This window comes from Rhinoraja longicauda, chromosome 10 (assembly GCF_053455715.1).
Source record: "Rhinoraja longicauda isolate Sanriku21f chromosome 10, sRhiLon1.1, whole genome shotgun sequence".
Classification (NCBI taxonomy): domain Eukaryota; kingdom Metazoa; phylum Chordata; class Chondrichthyes; order Rajiformes; family Arhynchobatidae; genus Rhinoraja; species Rhinoraja longicauda.
Genome location: NC_135962.1, coordinates 60868138 through 60887913, shown reverse-complemented (window position 1 = coordinate 60887913; position 19776 = coordinate 60868138). Strand labels below are relative to the sequence as shown.

The following is a 19776-nucleotide window of genomic DNA, read 5'->3' as shown; positions in this document are numbered from 1 at the left end:
CCTAGGTGAGGTGTGCTGTGTGATTGTACTGGGTTGTATGCAAAACAAAGCATTTCACTGTAGTTAGGTACACGTGACAATAAAGTATCATTGGATCATTGATCTGCAGCATGCAACAGCAGTTCAGTGCACATGCTGCACGCACTCTGTCAGCACCCGTGCAGCAACCCAGGGCATTAAATAAAAAAGATAGACACAGAGTGCTGGAGTAACTCAGCGGGTCAGGCAGCATCTGTGGAGAACATGGATAGGTGACGTTTCACAGAGTGCTGGAGTAACTCAGCGGGTCAGGCAGCATCTCTGGAGAACATGGATAGGTTTCATATCGGGTTGGGACCCTCCATCAGTCTGAATGAGCCATACCTTCGGCATAGCTTCAAGGTGTTCAAGGTGAGTGGGGTAAAGTTTAAAGGAGATGTAGAATCGTAGTTATAGAGTCACACAGCATGGAAAGAGGTCTTTCAGCCCAACTTACACATGCTGACCAAGGTACCCAATCTGTGCTAGTCCCACTTGGCTGCGTTTGGCCTATATCCCTCTGAACATGTACCTGTCCCAATGTCTTTGAAATGTTGTTATGGTATTTGAACGGAGATGCATGGAACAAGATTTTTTACACAGATCGTGGAGGGTGGCTGGAATGCACAGCTGGAGGGTGGTGATGGAAGCAGATATGATGGTGGTGTTTAACAAGCTTTTCGATAGGCACATGGATATGGAGGGGTATGGATCAAGTGCAGGCAGATAAGAGGGTCTTGCAATCATGTTTGGCAGACTGTGGGCTGAAGTGCTGTTCCTGTGCTGTATTGTTCTGTGGTCTATGCTCTTAGAGTTTTTAGTTCAGTTTAGTATAAGAGATAGAGTGTGAAAACAGGCTATTCAGCCACCACGTCCATGCCAACCAATGATCACCAGCACACTATGTGCAGGAAGGAACTGCAGATGCTGGTTTACACTGAAGATAGTCACAAAATGCTGGAGTAACTCAACAGAACAGGCAGCATCTCTGGAGAGAAGGAATGGGTGATGTTTCGGGTCGAGACCCTTCTGCAATCCCTTCTTTAGTCTGAAGAAGGGGCTCGACCCGAAACATCGCCCATTCATTGTAACCAGAGATGCTGCCTGCCCAAACTCGCACGTCTTTAGGATGTGGGAGGAAACCGGAGCACCCGGAGGAAACCCACGCAGTCACAGAGAGGACATTCAAACTCCATACAGACAGCACCCGTAGTCAGGATTGACCCCGGGTCTCTGGCGCTGTGAGGTGGCAGCTCCACTGTCGCATGGATATGCAGGGAATGGAGGGATATGCACTATGTCTATGCAGATAAGTGGCTTGAAAGTGGGCCTGACCTCCCATCTACCTCACTGGAGACCCTTGGACTATCTATGATAGTACTTTACTGGACTTCATCTTGCACTAAACGTTATTCACGTTATTCCATTCATCATGTATCTGTGCACTGTAGACTCTTTCCGCTGACTGGTCAGCACGCCAGAGAAACCTTTCACTGTACCTCGGTGCACGTGACCTTAACTAAACTAAATGTCGTGGGCGAAGGTGCTGCTGCTGTGCTGTGCTGTGCTGCTGCTGTGCTGTGCTGTGGCTGTGCTGTGCTGTGCTGTGCTGCTGCTGTGCTGTGCTGCTGCTGTGCTGTGCTGCTGCTGTGCTGTGCTGCTGCTGTGCTGCTGCTGTGCTGTGCTGTGCTGTTGCTGTGCTGCTGCTGTGCTGTGCTGTGCTGTGCTGTTGCTGTGCTGCTGCTGTGCTGTGCTGTGCTGTGCTGCTGCTGTGCTGCTGCTGTGCTGTGCTGTTGCTGTGCTGCTGCTGTGCTGTGCTGTGCTGTGCTGCTGCTGTGCTGCTGCTGTGCTGTGCTGTGCTGCTGCTGTGCTGTGCTGTGCTGCTGCTGTGCTGTGCTGTGCTGTTCTATGTTCTTCCGGGATGCTGGGGCTGTACTCGTGCAAGCAAGCAGAGAGCATTCCAACACAGCCTGACTTGGCAATGCTGCTGTTCCAGGATTGCCACAGTCACTGATTCCACTTAGCACTGAAATAACAAGTGCCAACAGTTCTGGAATGGAAGCTGACACATCTGATCTGCCAAGATGGCAATGATGCTCATCACGATCTCTGACCTCGATGCTTGGCGTGCTTAATCCACCCAGACCTTGTGAAACACAACGCCTTGCAAGTCGACGGGTAACATTTTCACCACAATCAATGTAAACAATACTTGCAACACAAATCAGATTCAGATAGATGTTAAGAAGGAAATGTACAGATTGGTGCAATCTAATTTAGGATGGCACAGTGGTGCAGTGGTAGAATTGCTGCCTTACAGCGCCAGAGACCCGGGTTCAATCCTCACCACAGGTGCTGCCAGTACGGAGTTTATATGTTCTCCCTGTGACGTGTGGGTTTTCTCCGGGTGCTTCGGTTTCCTCCCACACTCCAAAGACGTACATGTTTGTAGGTTAATTGGCTTTTGTAAGTTGTCCCGAGTGTATAGGATGGAACTAGTGAGCAGGTGATCGATGTTCGGCATGGGCCGAAAAGCCTATTTCCACTAAAACTAAAAATACTGTAGATTAGAAGATGGAAATGTACGGATTGGTGCCATCAACCACAGAGCGAAAGTCACTGTCTCCATGAGATATTACCTTTGGCTCACGTTGTTCCTGAGATGCATCTGCCCCTCACTAGAACCTCTGACACAAACCAACTGTTCCATATCATTGCTATTGTCTTATTGCCATCTCCCACACCCCAGGGTGCGTACAGGGGTACAGCAGCGTACCGAACTAGCAGCTGGAGTTGTGGACCACTGAACCAGAGACAAATTCAATTCCCATCACGGCAGCCGGGGAATTTACATCCCGGTAATTAAATAAATCTGGAATTAAAAACTCGTCTCAATAACCATGAGACTATGCACTGTCATAAAAACACATCTGTTTCACTGATGTCCATCAGGAGGGCAAGTCTGTCGTCGTTACCCGATCTGACCTATCTGTGACTTTAAACTATTAAGATGCAGCAAGGAAACAGGCCCTTCTGCCCTCCGAGTTCACACTGACCACCAATCATCCGTTCACACTGAAGTTTCCAACTCATAACGTCATCTGTCCGTGTTCCTCAGAGATGTTGCCAGACCCACTGTTACTCCAGAACATTGTGTCATTTTTGTAGAAGCAAGTATCTGCAGCTCCTTCTTTCAACTCATTCACACTTGTTGCGTTATCCCATACTCTCATCCACTCCCTACACATTAAGGGTAATTTACAGAGTGACCTACAAACCCGCACGTCTTGGGGATGTGGGAGAAAATCGGAGCATCTGGAGGAAACCCACGCAGTCACGGAGAACATGCAGAGCTGCAGACTTCCGAGCCACCAGTGCGGTGGAATTGACTGCACCACCACGCTTCAAGGGCATTGAGGAATGGGCAGAAGATCCTGTCATTGCCAGCATTGTGCACGCCCTGTGAATGAGAAGCTGAAAAGCCGTCTGCTGCTGCAAGCACAGACACTTTGAGCAGCTCTGCTCGACATAATTGCTAACATTTTTTTTGAGATGATTTTGACAACCCTCCTTACTTTCACCACTCCCCCCTTTCTGTGCTCTATCTCTGCCTTTCATCACCTGTACCTGTCCTTACCTTGCCGACACAAAGAACTGCAGATGCTAGTTTACGACAAAAAAGACACAAAGTGCCGGAACAACACAGCGGGCCAGGCAGCATTTCTGGAGAACATGGATCGGTAATGTGAAAAATGGTCCCGACCTGAAACATCATCCATCTATGTTTTCCAGAGATGCTGCCTGACCCGCTGAGTTATGCCAACATGTTGTGTCTGTTTTAACCTTATTGTCCTCAGTTCATTTCAGTCCCTTCCTTCTTCATAGTTCTGCTGCAAGGAAAAAGGCCATTCGGCCCACCATGCCCATACTGACCAGTGAGCACCTATCCCATATTCAACTCATCTCCCTGCCTAGGCACATATACTAAACCTAAACTTAATCCAGGTATTAGGTTAGGGTTATTATTGTCACATGTACAGCGAAAAGCTTTGTTTTGCATGCTATCCAATCAGATCAGATATACTAGACATAAACACAATCAAGTAGGAACAAAGCAGGAACGGGGTACTGATTTTAGATGATCAGCCATGATCATATTGAATGGCGGTGCTGGCTCAAAGGGCTGAATGGCCTACTCCTGCACCTATTTTTCTATGTTTCTCTATTTCTAAGTCAAACTCATGTACAATAGGTGGAGCAAAGGGGAAGATACAGAGTGCAGAATATAGTTCTCAGCATTGTAGCGCATCAGTTCCACAGACAAAGTCCAATGTCCGCAATGGGGTAGAGGTGAATCACTTTGGTCCAACTGAACTGTTTACAATGTGTCAACATCCCAGACTGAAGAAGGGTCTCGACCCGAAACATCACCCATTCCTTCTCTCCAGAGATGCTGCCTGACCCGCTGAGTTACTCCAGCATTTTGTCTTCCTTCCACAATACTTTTGATGAAGTCTCACCAGTAGCTTTTATAAAAAAAGCATAACCTCTCTGATTTTATATTCATTTTCCATCCTATAAGTGATAACATTATCCCAGCTTTTCGTCTCCCAGTTTTCTTTCTCCCCCCCTTCACCCTTCACCTACAATCAGTCTGAAAAAGGGTCCTGTCACAAAACACCATCCTTTCCAGATCCCCCTTAACTATTGTACTTGTCTGAGCATTCACCCTATCCATTCCCCTCATGATTTAATTCAGGGATATCATAAGGTCATAAGTGATGGAGCAGAATTAGGCCATTCGGCCCATCAAGTCTATTCCGCCGTTCAATAATGACTGATCTATCTCTCCCTCCTAACCCCATTCTCTTGCTTCTCCACATAACCCTTGACATCCGCAGTAATCAAGAGTCAAATGCCTGTTCCTCTCATATTGCTCACAACTCCTGAACAAAATCGAAAATAGGGTCTCGATCTGAAGCGCCACCTGTCCGTGTTCTCCAGAGATGCTGCCTGACCCGCTGAGTAACTCCAGCACTTTGTATCCTTTTGGGTAAACCAGCAACTGCGAGTCCTTGTTTCAACATTAAAGTTATGAGTTATATATCATGGAAACCAACCTGTGTAGGAAAAAACTGCAGATGCTGGTTTAAATCGAAGGTAGACACAAAATGCTGGAGTAACTCAGCGGGTCAGGCAGCATCTCTGGAGAGATGGAATGGGTGATGTTTCGGGTCGAGACCCTTCATCAGACTGATGTCAGGGGAGGGGGCGCTTGGTCTCGCCTATGTAGAACTTCTCTACATCAGCGAGACCAAGCGCAGGCTCGGCGATCATTTTGATGAACACCTCCGCTCAGTCCGTCTTAACCATTCTGATCTCCCGGTGGCTCAGCACTTCAACTCCCCCTCCCATTCCCAATCTGACCTTTCTGTCCTGGGCCTCCTCCATTGTCAGAGTGAGGCCCAGTGCAAATTGGAGGAACAAAACCTCATATTTTGCTTGGGTAGTTTACACCCCAGCGGTATGAACATTGACTTCTCTAACTACAGATAGTCCCTGCTTTCCCTCTCTATCCCCTCCCCGTTCCCAGTTCTCCCACTAGTCTTCCTGTCTCCTAGATACATCCTATCTTTGTGCCGCCCCCTCCCCTGACATCAGTCTGAAGCAGGGTCTCAACCCGAAATGTCACCCATTCCTTCTCTCCCGAGATGCTGCCTGACCCGCTGAGTTACTCCAGCATTTTGTGTCTACCTTCGACGGAAACCAATCTTTTGGCCCAACTCGCCCGTGCCAACCAAGAGCTCTCTCAGCTTGACCCATCTTGCTGTGTTTGGGATAATATCCCTCTCAACCGTACCCATCCATAAAGCTTCTAAATGTCTTTTAAAAGTTATAATAGTAACCGCCCCCACCATCTTCTTGGCAGCACATTCTCACCCACAACCTGTGTTGAAAACTTACCCTTCAGGGGCTGATTTAAACTTTAAAGATGCTGTGCGGAAACAGGCTCTTTGGCCCACCGAGTCCGCGCCGACCAGCGATTACCCCATGCGCTAGCACTACCATAGGGACAATTTACAAATTTACCGAAGCCAATTAACCTACAAACCTGTACGTCTTTTGAGCATGGGAGCAAACCGGAGCACCCGGAGAAAACCCACTTGGTCACAGGGAGAACGTCCAGGTTTAGACTCACCTACCCGAGGAAAACGTCTGTGACTATCCATCTTATCTTTACCCCTCATGATTTTATAAAGCTCCGTAAAATCAACCCTCACCCTCCTTCCTTCCCAAGGGAAATAGACCCAGTTTATCCAGCATTTTAAGTAAGTGGCCCTTCGGCCCAACTGGTCCATGCTGCCCAAGATGCCCAATCTTCAATAGTTTCATTTGCCCACGTGGATGGTGGGTGCCTGGAACGTGCTGCCAAGGGTGGTGGTGGAGGCAGATACAGGAGTGACATTTAAGAGGCTTTTAGACAGACACATGGATATGCCGGGAATGGGGGGATATGGATCACGTGCAGGCAGAGGAGATCAGTTTAATTAGCCATCATGCTAGGCACAGACGTTGTGGGCTGAAGGGCCTGTTGCTGTGTTCTATCCTCTAAGGCACTTGTTTGATCCCAGCAGCCTATACTTCACGTCTATATCTTTTCCCTGACCAGCGCCTCAGCATCTCTCATCAACCAAGACTTCCTAATCCTGCCAGACCTTGCCCTTCACTCCAACCAGAACATGCTGGCCCTGAACTCTTCCTATCTCACTTCAGAAGCCTCTCACTCTAACCAGAACATGCTGGCCCTGAACTTGTCCCATCTCACTTCAGAAACCTCTCACTTGCGAGATATCCCCTTACCTGTTTAGCAGCCTCTCCCTGCACAAGTTAATCGGGTTATTTTTAGACCGGCAGACTGTCACAAATGGGTTGTCACAGAGATCGCTGCAGGTTCCCACTTATTCATAATTCACATTAATGATTTTAGCCTTTACTTTACACATTAGAGATACAGCGCGGAAACAGGCATTTCGGCCCATTTAGTCCGCGCCGACCGGCGATCCCCCCTTACACCAGCACTATTCTACACACTAGGGACAACTTACAGCTTTTTGTAACTGTAGCCAATTAACCTACAAACCTGTACATCTTTGGAGTGTGGGCGGAAACCGGAGATCTCGGAGAAAACCCACGCAGGTCACGGGGAGAACGTACAAACAGAGATTTTCCATTTCCTCCCACACTCCAAAGACGTACAGATTTGTAGGTTAATTGGTTTGGTATGAATGTAAATTGTCCCTGGTCTGTATAAAATAGTGTTAATGTGCGGGGATCGCTGGTCTGCGCGGGCCCGGTGGGCCAAAGTATCGGTTTCCGCGCTGTATCTCTAAACTAAACTAAACGAGGGACTCTCTCTCTCTCTCTCTCTCTCTCTCTCTCTCTTTCTCTCTCTCTCTCCTCTCTCTCTCAAAAAAAACAAAAAACTTGCCTAGCACATCTTTAAATTTTGCATGCCTCACCTTAATCTAAGGCCTGCAGTCTCCGCCCTGGGTTCTGCCTGTTGCCTTGGTCCAGACTGACTGGAACCAGGCAACCATCTCAGAGTAAAGGATCAAGAGACGAGAGTGTTTAATTGTCATACACGCCGGGACCAGAACAATTAAATTCTTGCTTGCAGCGGCTTTACAGGCGCATTAACTTAACAACACAACAAATAAATATACAACAAACTATAAATTATCCGTTATACTAAGTAACCAGGCCATCAGCGTGCAAGCCAAGGTACACAGTGTAATTTTATACAAGGCCCATAATGGTTCGGTGCTGAGGTAGGGTTGCGGCTGGGGTTGGGCAGGGTGGCTCAAGGGAGATGTTGAGGGGGAAGGGTCAGCCGTTTGGGAAGTGCGGAGATACTTAGACTTCAGAGATACATAGAGGAAACAGGCCCTTCGGGCCACTGAGACCGCGCCGACCAATAGGGTTGCCAACTTCCTCACTCCCAAATACAGGACAAGGTGACGTCACCGCCCCGCGCCCCACGTGACCTCACCCAGCCAGCCGCCACGTGCTCAAGGCCCGTGTGGCCGCCATTGGTGGAGTGGGAGCACGTGGCGGCTGGCTGGGTGAGGTCATGTGGTGACGTCACCTGGTCTCTTATTTGGGAGTGAGGAAGTTGGCAACCCAACTAATGCGGGACAAGGGGGGGGACAAACTAATTCCGCCCAAAATACGGGATGTCCCGGCTAATACGGGACAGTTGGCAACCCTACCGACCAGCGATCATCCCATACACTAGCACTATCCTACACACTAGGGACAATTTTCACGATTTCACAGAAGCCAATTAGCCTACAAACGTGTACGTCTTTGGAGTGTGGGAGGAAGCCGGATCACCCGGAGAAAACCCATGCGATCACGGGGAGAACGTACAAACTCTGTATAGGCCGGATTGAACCCGGGTCTCTGACGCTGTGAGGCAGCAACCCGGTGGGCCGAAAGGCCTGTTTTCATGCTGTACCACAAAACGCTGTGGTTTACTTGGGTGCGCCGAGGGATGGGCTGGAGGAGTAAACGGGTTCGTGAAGAGAGGGCCCGTCCGAGTCCAGGGGCTCACCTGCTGGGTCAGGTAGTCAAGAGGGTCAGGTTGCTCATCAGGGTCCACTCCTAGCCCACGTGCGAGCTTCTCCACGCTGCTGGCTAGTCTGCTCTCCGCACTGACTGCTCTCTGCTCACTCTGCTCCCTCTCCCGTAGATGCAGCCTGCAATAGAGAGACAGGAAGTCACGTGGACCCACACACCTCCTCCCACCCTCCGCTCCACAATTCAGCCCTTTCCTCTCCCTGTGTCTGTTCATCCCACTGTCTCCTTCATGCCCATGAGGGGCAGCACCCTGGGGTGGGGAGGGACCTGTACCCCCAGGGGTGGAGAGCGGCCCATCTCCCAGTGGGTGTCAGCACCTGGGGTGGGAAGGGACTCATCCCGCAGTGAAGGGCAATACCTTGAGGTGAACAGGGACCCATCCCCCAGTGAGGGTCAGCACCCAAGGGTGCAGAGTGGCCCGTCCCACCATGAGGGGTGGGGAGAGACATATCCCCAGTGAGCCAGCACCCTAGGGTGCAGAGGGACCGGCCCCCAGTGTGCCAGAACCCCAGGATGCAGAGGGACCCATTCCCCAGTGTGCCAGAACCCCAGGGTGCCGAGGGACTGGTCCCCCCCGAGCCAGCACCCCAGGTTGCAGAGGGACCCATTCTCCAGTGAGCTAGCCGCCTAGGGTGCAGAGGGACCCATTCCCCAGTGAGCCAGCACCCTAGGGTGCAGAGGGACCCATTCCCCAGTGAGCTAGCACCCTAGGGTGCACAGGGACCCATTCTCCAGTGAGCCAGCACCCAAAGGTGCAGAGGGACTCATTCCCCAGTGAGCCAGCACCCCAGGGTGCAGAGGGACCCATTCTTCAGTGAGCTAGCCACCTAGGGTGCAGAGGGATTGGGCCCCAGTGAGCTAGCACCCTAGGGTGCAAAGGCACCCATTTCCCAGTGAGCCAGCACCTTAGGTTGTAGAGGACCCGTTCTCCAGTGAGCCAGCACCCTAGGGTGCAGAGTGATCCATTCCCCAGTGTGCCAGCACCCTAGGGTGCAGAGGGACCCATTCTCCAGTGAGCCAGCACCCAAAGGTGCAGAGGGACTCATTCCCCAGTGAGCCAGCACCCCAGGGTGCAGAGGACCCATTCTCCAGTGAGCCAGCCCCCCAGGGTGCAGAGGACCCATTCTCCAGTGAGCCAGCACCCAAAGGTGCAGAGGGACTCATTCCCCAGTGAGCCAGCACCCCAGGGTGCAGAGGACCCATTCTCCAGTGAGCCAGCCCCCTAGGGTGCAGAGGAACATTCCCCAGTGAGCCAGCACCCTAGAGTGCAGAGGGACATTCCCCAGTGAGGGTGGCCTACCTGAGTCGCTCCTCCAGTTGGGAGACCCGGTTTGTCAGCTGCTGGTTGTCTGCCTGTAGGGAGCAGATGCTGCCTTTGGTCTGACTCTCCCTGGCCTGGCTCTCCTGCGCTGGCCTCCCACGGACCCTGAGGGACTGCAGCAGTGCAGCCTGCCTTGCGTCGTTCTCCTTGTACCTCTGCAGCTCTGCGCTGAGGCGCAGCAGCGCAGCCTCGTTGGTCTCCAGCCGGCCCCGGAGATCTCGGACCTGCACCAACACCCAACCGTAGTCGAGTTTAGAGACACAGCATGGAAACAAGTCCTTCCCCACCGAGTCTGACCCACCAGCGACGACCCAGTACTCTAACATCACACAACCCTACCTCCCATTGTCTCGATAGACAAGGATTATTATCTGAATGGTGTCAAGTTAGGAAAAGGGGACGTACAACGAGATCTGGGTGTCCTAGTGCATCAGTCACTGAAAGGAAGCATGCAGGTACAGCAGGCAGTGAAGAAAGCCAATGGAATGTTGGCCTTCATAACAAGAGGAGTTGAGTATAGGAGCAAAGAGGTCCTTCTGCAGTTGTACAGGGCCCTAGTGAGACCGCACCTGGAGTACTGTGTGCAGTTTTGGTCTCCAAATTTGAGGAAGGATATTCTTGCTATTGAGGGCGTGCAGTGTAGGTTTACTAGGTTAATTCCCGGAATGGCGGGACTGTCATATGTTGAAAGACTGGAGCGACTAGGCTTGTATACACTGGAATTTAGAAGGATGAGAGGGGATCTTATCGAAACGTATAAGATTATTAAGGGGTTGGACACATTAGAGGCAGGAAACATGTTCCCAATGTTGGGGGAGTCCAGAACCAGGGGCCACAGTTTAAGAATAAGGGGTAGGCCATTTAGAACAGAGATGAGGACAAACTTTTTCAGTCAGAGAGTTGTGAATCTATGGAATTCTCTGCCTCAGAGGGCAGTGGAGGCCAATTCTCTGAATACATTCAAGAGAGAGCTAGATAGAGCTCTTAAGGATAGCGGAGTCAGGGGGTATGGGGAGAAAGCAGGAACGGGGTACTGATTGAGAATGATCAGCCATGATCATATTGAATGGCAGTGCTGGCTCGAAGGGCCGAATGGCCTACTCCTGCACCTATTGTCTATTGTCTATTGTCTATTGATAAGTTATAAATATCCATAAAATATCATTCATTCAGAAGTTCAAAAGTTCCAGGAGCAGAATTCAGCTCATTAAATCTACACCGCCATTCAATCATGGCTGATCTATATTTTTCTCTCAACCCCATTCTCCTGCCTTCACCCCATAACCCCTGACTCCCGTACTAATCAAGAATCTGTCAATCTCCGCCTTGAAAATACCCAATGACTTGGCCTCCACAGCCGTCTGTGGCAAAGAATTCCACAGATTTACCACCCTCTGGCTAAATTCCTCCTCATCTCCTTTCTAAAGGTATGTCCTTTTATTCTGAACTATGGCCTCTAGTCCTAGACTCTCCCACTGGTGGAAACATCCTCTCCACATTCACTCTATCCAGGCCTTTCACTATTCAGTACATTTGCATCTACACCACGCTGCCTCAGCAAGACCGCCAGCATAATCCAGGACCAGTCACTCTCATTTAAACTTTGCCCCTCTCCTCTGAAAGCTGTGTCCTCTAGTCTTTGACATTTCCACCCCGGGAAAAAGGTTCTGACTATCGACCCTCGATGCCTCTCATAACTTTATTCACCCATCAGCCAAAACATTGTGACCACTGACAGGCGAAGTGAATAACATTGGTTATCTTGTTACAATGGCACCTGTCAAGGGGTGGGATATATTAGGCAGCAAGTGAACAGTCAGTCCCTACCAACAATTAGAAAGCAGGTACACAAAGTGCTGGAGTAACTCAGCGGGACAGGTAGCATCTCTGGATAGAAGGAGTGGGTGACGTTTTGGGTCGTCAAACTAGAGAGCAGTCCTGACCTCCCATCTACCTCATTGGAGACCCTTGGGCTATCTTTGATTGGACTTTATCTTGCACTAAACTTTATTCCCTTTATCATGTATCTGTACACTATAGATGGCTCGATTGTAATCATGTGCAGTCTATCCGCTGATTGGATAGCACACAACAAAAAAGCTTTCAATGTACCTCGGTAGATGTGACAATAAATTAAACTCAACTCACGAAGAGGTTACAACTTATTCTGAATTAAAGAAGTTTCAGCTGCATGGTGAAATCAGTGAGGATGTGAGCATTTGGTACCTCGGTGTCCGAGCCCTCGTACTTCACCAGTTGCCCAGCGTACTCTGGCCGCGATGTTTCCTCCAGTGCCATGTAACGAGGCAGGGGGTCCCGGGAAAACGAAACACCCCTTGGACCCTGAAGAACATGGAGCTGTGGTCAATAGTAGGCCAAGCATCAGTGACCTCCTACAACAGTGGTGCAGTGGTGTAGGGGGTAGAGCCGTTGCCTCACAGCGCCAGAGACCCGGGTTCCATCCTGACCTCGGGTGTTGTCTGTGTGGAGTTTGCACATTTAGTTTAGTTTAGAGTTTATAGATATAGCATGGAATCAGGCCCTTCGGCTCACCATGTTTACGCCAACCATCGATTACCCGTTCTATGTTATCCCGCTTCCCTGTCCACTCACAACACAATTTACAGAGGGCCAATTAACCTACTAGCCTGCACGTATTCGTGATGTGTGAGGAAACTGGAGCACCCGAAGAAAACCCACATGGTCACAGGGAGAACGTGCAAACTCCACACAGACAGATGCCGAGGACAAGAGCGAACCCGGATGCGCTGTGAGGCAGCAGCTTTACGTTCCCCCTGTGATTGAGTGGGTTTTCTCCAGGTGTTCCAGTTTCCTCCCACATCCCAAAGATGTGCGGGTTTGTAGATTAATTGGCCCTCTGTAAATTGCCCTTAGTGTGTGGGGAATGGATGAGAAAGTGGGATAACATAGAACTAGTGTGAATGGGTGACCGATGGTCGACGTCACCGAAGCGCCTGTTGCCACGCTGTACAGTGCATTCAGAAAGTAAATCCCCAGAGCCTGATGGTCTGCATCCCAGGGTACTTAAGGAAGTGTCTCTAGAAATCATGGACGCATTGGTGATCATTTTCCAATGTTCTATAGATTCAGGATCAGTTCCTGTGGATTGGAGGGAGCTAATGTTAGAAACATAGAAACATAGAAAATAGGTGCAGGAGTAGGCCATTCGGCCCTTCGAGCCTGCACCGCCATTCAATATGATCATGGCTGATCATCCAGCTCAGTAACCTGTACCTGCCTTCTCTCCATACCCCCTGATCCCTTTAGCAAAAAGGGCCACATCTAACTCCCTCTTAAATATAGCCAATGAACTGGCCTCAACTACCTTCTGTGGCAGAGAATTCCACAGACTCACCACTCTCTGTGTGAAGAAATGTTTTCTCATCTCACTTTTTAAGAAAGGAGCGAGAAAGAAAACAGGGAATTATAGACCAGTTAGTCTGACCAGTGGTGAGGAAGTTGCTGGAGTCAATTATAAAAGAAGAAATTGTGGTACATTTGGATAGCAGTAACAGGATCGTTCCGAGTCAGCATGGATTTACGAAGGGGAAATCATGCTTGACTAATCTTCTGGAATTTTTTGAGGATGTAACTAGGAAAATGGACAAAGGAGAGCCAGCGGATGTAATGTACCTGGACTTTCAGAAAGCCTTTGATAAGGTCCCACATAGGAGATTAGTGGGCAAGATTAGAGCACATGGTATTGGGGGTAGGGTCCCAAACATTATGGAGGGCACTGTCGGTGAGCACACCAACCCAATCATCATGCTTCCTTTATAATTCACATTCTGTGCAATGCTTGCTGTGCGGCCAAATACCAATCCAACACAATGTACAGATTTGCAGACGATACCACCCTAGTGGGCCGGATATCAAATAATGACAAGACGTAGTGCAGGAAGGTGATTAAGAATCTTGTTACCTAGCGCCAAGATAACTATCTCTCCCTTTCAATGTCAGCAAGATAAAGGAGGTTGTGATGGAATTCAGGAAGAGAAGCAGTACATATATCCCAGTAAACATTGATGGCACCGATGAAGACTTGGTTGAAAGCTTTAAGATCCCAAGGAATAAATATCACCAACAACTTGTCCTGGACCAGCCACATAGAAACTGTGGCAAAGAAAGCACAACAATGCCTCTACTTCATTAGAAGGCTTAGGAAGTTCAGCATGTCCCAAACAACCCTCACCAACCTCTACAGATGCTCTGTAGAAAGTACTTTATTGGGATGCATCACAGCATGGTTTGGGAACAGCTCCATCCAAGACCGCATGAAATTGCAGAGAGTTGTGCACGTAGACCACACCATCAAGCAAACGAACCTCCCTTTCATTGATTCCATTTACACCATGCTCCCTCAGCAAGGCCAGCAGCATCATCAAGGACCAGTCACTCCCTCTTCTCCCCTCTCCCATCAGGCAAGAAGTACAGACATTTGAAAATGCATTCAGTGCATTCAGAAAGTATTCAGATCCCTTCACTTTTTCCACATTTTGCTACGTTACAGCCTTATTTTAAAATGGATTAAATTCACTTTTTTAATCATCAATCTACACACAATACCCCATAATACAAAAGCAAAAATAGGTGTTTAAAAATGTTTGCAAAAGAAATAACTGAAATGACACATTTACATAAGTATTCAGACCCTTTGCTATGACACTCAAAATTGAGCTTATGTTCATCCTGTTTCCATTCATTATCCTTGAGATATTTTTATAACTTGGTTGGAGTCCACCAGTGGTAAATTAAATTGATTGGACTTGATTTGGAAAGGCATACACCTGTCTATATAAGGTCCCGCAGTTGACAGTGCATGTCAGAGCAAAAACCAAGCCATGAAGACGAAGGAATTGTCCGTAAGCCTCCGAGACAGGATTGTGTCGAGGCACAGATCTGGGGAAGTGTATCAAACAACTTCTGCAGCATTGCAGGTCCCAAAGAGCACAGTGGCCTCCGTCATTCTCAAATGGAAGACCTTTTGAACCACCAGGGCTCTTCATAGAGCTGGCCACCCGGCCAAACTGAGCAAGCGGGGAGAAGGATCTTGGTCAAGGGAGGTGACCAAGAACCCGATGTTCCTCTGTGAAGATGGGAGAACCTTCCAGAAGGACAACTATATCTGCAGCACTCCACCAATCAGGCCTTTATGGTAGAGTGGCCAGACAGAAGCAACTCCTCAGTAAAAGGCACATGACAGCCCGCTAGGAGTTTGCCAAAAGGCACCGAAAGGACTCTCAGACCATGAGAAACAAGATTCTCTGGTCTGATGAAACCAAGATTGAACTCTTTGGCCTGAATGCCAAGCGGCACCGCTCATTACTTGGCCAATACTATACCTACGTTGAAGCATGGTGGTGGCAGCATCATGCTGTGGGTATGTTTTTCAGTGGCAGGAAATGGGAGGCTAGTCAAGATCGAGGGAAAGATGAATGGAGCAAAGTACAGAGAGATCCTTGATGAAAACCTGCTTCAGAGCGTTCTGGACCTCAAGCTGGGGCGGAGGTTCATCTTCCAACAGGACAATTACCTTAAGCACACAGCCAAGACAACGCAGGAGTGGCTTTGTGACAAGTCTGTGAATGTCCTTGAGTGGCCCAGCCAGAGCCCGGACTTGAACCTGAGCAAACATCTCTGGAGGGACCTTCACAGAGGAACATCGGGTTCTTGGTCACCTCCCTTGACCAAGTTAGGAAGAGAGGATGTTCAACGAGATCTGGGTGTCCTAGTGCATCAGTCACTGAAAGGAAGCATGCAGGTACAGCAGGCAGTGAAGAAAGCCAATGGAATGTTGGCCTTCATAACAAGAGGAGTTGAGTATAGGAGCAAAGAGGTCCTTCTGCAGTTGTACAGGGCCCTAGTGAGACCGCACCTGGAGTACTGTGTGCAGTTTTGGTCTCCAAATTTGAGGAAGGATATTCTTGCTATTGAGGGCGTGCAGCGTAGGTTTACTAGGTTAATTCCCGGAATGGCGGGACTGTCATATGTTGAAAGACTGGAGCGACTAGGCTTGTATACACTGGAATTTAGAAGGATGAGGGGGGATCTTATTGAAACATATAAGATAATTAGGGGATTGGACACATTAGAGGCAGGAAACATGTTCCCAATGTTGGGGGAGTCCAGAACAAGGGGCCACAGTTTAAGAATAAGGGGTAGGCCATTTAGAACGGAGATGAGGAAGAACTTTTTCAGTCAGAGAGTGGTGAAGGTGTGGAATTCTCTGCCTCAGAAGGCAGTGGAGGCCAGTTCGTTGGATGCTTTCAAGAGAGAGCTGGATAGAGCTCTTAAGGATAGCGGAGTGAGGGGGTATGGGGAGAAGGCAGGAACGGGGTACTGATTGAGAGTGATCAGCCATGATCGCATTGAATGGCGGTGCTGGCTCGAAGGGCTGAATGGCCTACTCCTGCACCTATTGTCTATTGTCAATTGTCTAAAATAGCTGTGCATCGATGCTCCCCATCCAACCTGACAGAGCTTGAGGGGATCTGCAGAGAAGAATGGGAGAAATTACTCAAATACAGGATTGCCATGCTTGTAGTGTCATACCCAAGAAGACCTGAGGCTGTAATCGCTGCCAAAGGTGCCTCAACAAAGTACTGAGTAAAGGGTCTGAATATTTATGTAAATGTGATATTTCAGTTATTTCTTTTTAATTACTTTGCAAAAATTTCTAAACACCTGTCTTCACTTTTTTATTATAGGGTATTGTGTGTAGATTACATAGAAAATAGGTGCAGGAGGAGGCCATTCGGTCCTTCGAGCCAGCACCGCCATTCATTGTGATCATGGCTAATCATCCACATCAGTAACCTGTGCCCAACCTCTCCCCATATCCCTTGGTTCCACTAGCCCCTAGAGCTCTATCTAAATCTCTTAAATTCTTCCAGTGACTTGGCCTCCACTGCCCTCCGTTGCAGAGAATTCCACATTCACAACTCTCTGGGCGAAAAAATTCCTTCTCACCTGTTTTAAATGGCCTTCCCTTTATTCTAAGACTGTGGCCCCTGGTTCTGGACACCCCCAACATTGGGAACATTTTTCCTGCATCTAGCTTGTCCAGTCCTTTTATAATTTTATATGTCTCTATAAGATCCCCTCTCATCCTTCTAAACTCCAGTGAATGTAAGCCTAGTCTTTTCAATCTTTCCTCATATGACAGTCCCGCCATCACAAGGATCAATCTCGTGAATCTACGCTACACTGCCTCTATTACAAGAATGTCCTTCCTCAAATTAGGAGACCTAAATTGTACACAATACTCCAGATGTGGTCTTGCCAGGGCCCTATACAACTGCAGAAGGACCTCTACTCCAATACTGAAATCCTCTCGTTATGAAGGCCGACATGCCATTAGCTTTCTTCACTGCCTGCTGTACCTGCACGCCAACTTTCAGTGACTGGTGTACAAGGACACCCAGGTCTCGCTGCACTTCTCCCTTACCTAACCTGACACCATTGAGATAATAATCTGCCTCCTTGTTTTTGCCGCCAAAGTGGATAACCTCACATTTATCTATATTATTCTGCATCTGCCCCAACACCGAGCCTTGCGGCACTCCACTCGCCACTGCCTGCCATTCTGAAAAGGACCCATTTACTCCTACTCTTTGCTTCCTGTCTGCCATCCAACTCTCTATCCATGTCAACACCCTACCCCCAATACCATGTGCTCTAATGTTGCTCACCAATCTCTCGTGTGGGACCTTATCAAAGGCTTTCTGAAAGTCTAGATACACTACGTCCACTGGTTCTCCTTCATCCATTTTACTTGTCACATCCTCGAAAAATTCCAGAAGATTAGTCAAGCAGGATTTCCCTTTCATAAATCCATGCTGACTTGGACTTATCTTTTTACTGCTATCCAAATGCACTGTTATTACATCTTCAATAATTGACTCCAGCATCTTCCCCACCACCAATGTCAGGCTAACTGGTCTGTAATTCCCTGTTTTCTCTCTCGCTCCTTTCGTGAATGGAGATTGATGATTAAAAAAAAGAATTTAATCCATTTTAAAATAAGGCTGTAACGTAGCAAAATATGGAAAAAGTGAAGGGGTCTGAATACTTTCTGAATGCACTGTACGTCCATTCAGGGACAGTTTCTTCACAGTTTCCTTTTCAGGTAACTGAGCCATCCACTCCCCAGCTAGAGAGTGGTCCTGACCTCTCATCTACCTCATGACACCCTAACTAATCAAGAATCTGTTAGTCTGCATTAAAAATACCCATTGACTTGGCTTCCACAGGCATAGGGCAGCATGGTGGCGCAGCGGTAGAGTTGCTGCCTCACAACATCAGAGACCTGGGTTTGGTGCTGTCTGTATGGACTTTGTACCTTCTCTCTGTGACCGCGTGGGTTATCTTCCGTTGGTCCGGTTTTCTCCCACATTGCGAAGAAGTACAGGTTTGTAGGTTAATTGGCTTTGGTAACATTGTAAATTGTCCCTTGTGTGTAGGATACAATTAGTGTATGGGTGAATGCTGGTTGGCATAGGCTCGGTGGGTAGAATGGCCTATTTGCATGCTGTATCTCTAAAGTCTAAAGTAAAGCCATCTGTGGCATTGAACTCCACAGATTCACCAGCCTCTGACTATAGAAATTCCTCCTCGTCTCCTTTCTAAAGGTACGTCTTTTTATTCTGAGGCCGTGCCCGCTGGTCCTAGACTCTCCCACTTGTGGAACTATTCTGCTCTGGTTACCGAATATCGCTGATAATTTTCTGTATTATTGATTACAGATGCTCCTCAACTTACGATGGGGTTATGTTCCGACAAACCCATCGTAAACCGAAAATATCGTAAGTCGAAAATGCATTTAATACTCCCAGAAGTCTCCTTGCTAACCGGCGCACACGCCCAGGAGGCCGTGTGAGTGACGATGGTGCAGCCGCGGTGGGCGGGTAAATGTTGATCCTGCGGCCGGGCTGAGGAGATAACGGGGCGGTGGCGGCGGCGGAGGTCTTCGAGTCCGGGAAAAGCCCGGGAAAAGATCAAATTTCAAAATGCGAAGTAGGGTTTCTAAAGAATGTGTACGAATTTTGCACCATCGTACAGCCGAAATATCGGAAGTGGAAGCATCGTAAGTCGGGGAGCATCTGTATTGCATATTTATTTGTACAGTTATTATGTTAATGTGCCTGTTAGGCTGCAGCAAGTAAGAATGTCATTGTTCCATTGCCGATGCATATGACACTCACGAATGTCTTGTGCTGTATTTCCAGGTTTGCTGATGACACATAACAAGGCGGAACTGTGAGTGGTGATGAAATATAGAAACATAGAAAGTAGGTAGATGCAAAATGCTGGAGTAACACAGCGGGACAGGCAACATCTCTGGAGAGAAGGAATGGGTGACGTTTCGGGTCGAGACCCTTCCTCAGACCCAAAACCCAAAACTAAACCAGACTTGACCCGAAACGTCACCCATTCCTTCTCTCCAGAGATGCTGCCTGTCCCACTGAGTTACTATAGCATTTTGTGTCTACATTCAATTTAAACCAGCATCTGCAGTTCTTTCCTAAACATGGAAAGTAGGTGCAGGAGTAGGCCTATCGGCCCTTCGAGTCAGCACCACCATTCAATATGATCATGGCTGATCATCCAGAATGAGTACCCCGTTCCTGGTTTTTCCCCCATATCATAGAAACATAGAAACATAGAAAATAGGTGCAGGAGTAGGCCATTCGGCCCTTTGAGCCTGCACCGCCATTCAATATGATCATGGCTGATCATCCAACTCAGTATCCCGTACCTGCCTTCTCTCCATACCC

General features: G+C 48.5%; 1 protein-coding gene across 1 annotated transcript in view; it reads right to left on the bottom strand.

Annotated features, from left to right (window-relative positions):
* Positions 1-19776, bottom strand: part of LOC144597537 (coiled-coil domain-containing protein 170-like) — a 73848-nt gene that overhangs the window by 42929 nt on the left and 11143 nt on the right. The window contains exons 4-7 of the mRNA XM_078407016.1: positions 12206-12322; positions 9959-10203; positions 8633-8777; positions 6880-6897 (exon numbers count right to left, since the gene is read on the bottom strand). Coding sequence (XP_078263142.1) covers positions 6880-6897; positions 8633-8777; positions 9959-10203; positions 12206-12322 — 525 coding nt within the window. The remainder of the gene's footprint in view (positions 1-6879; positions 6898-8632; positions 8778-9958; positions 10204-12205; positions 12323-19776) is intronic.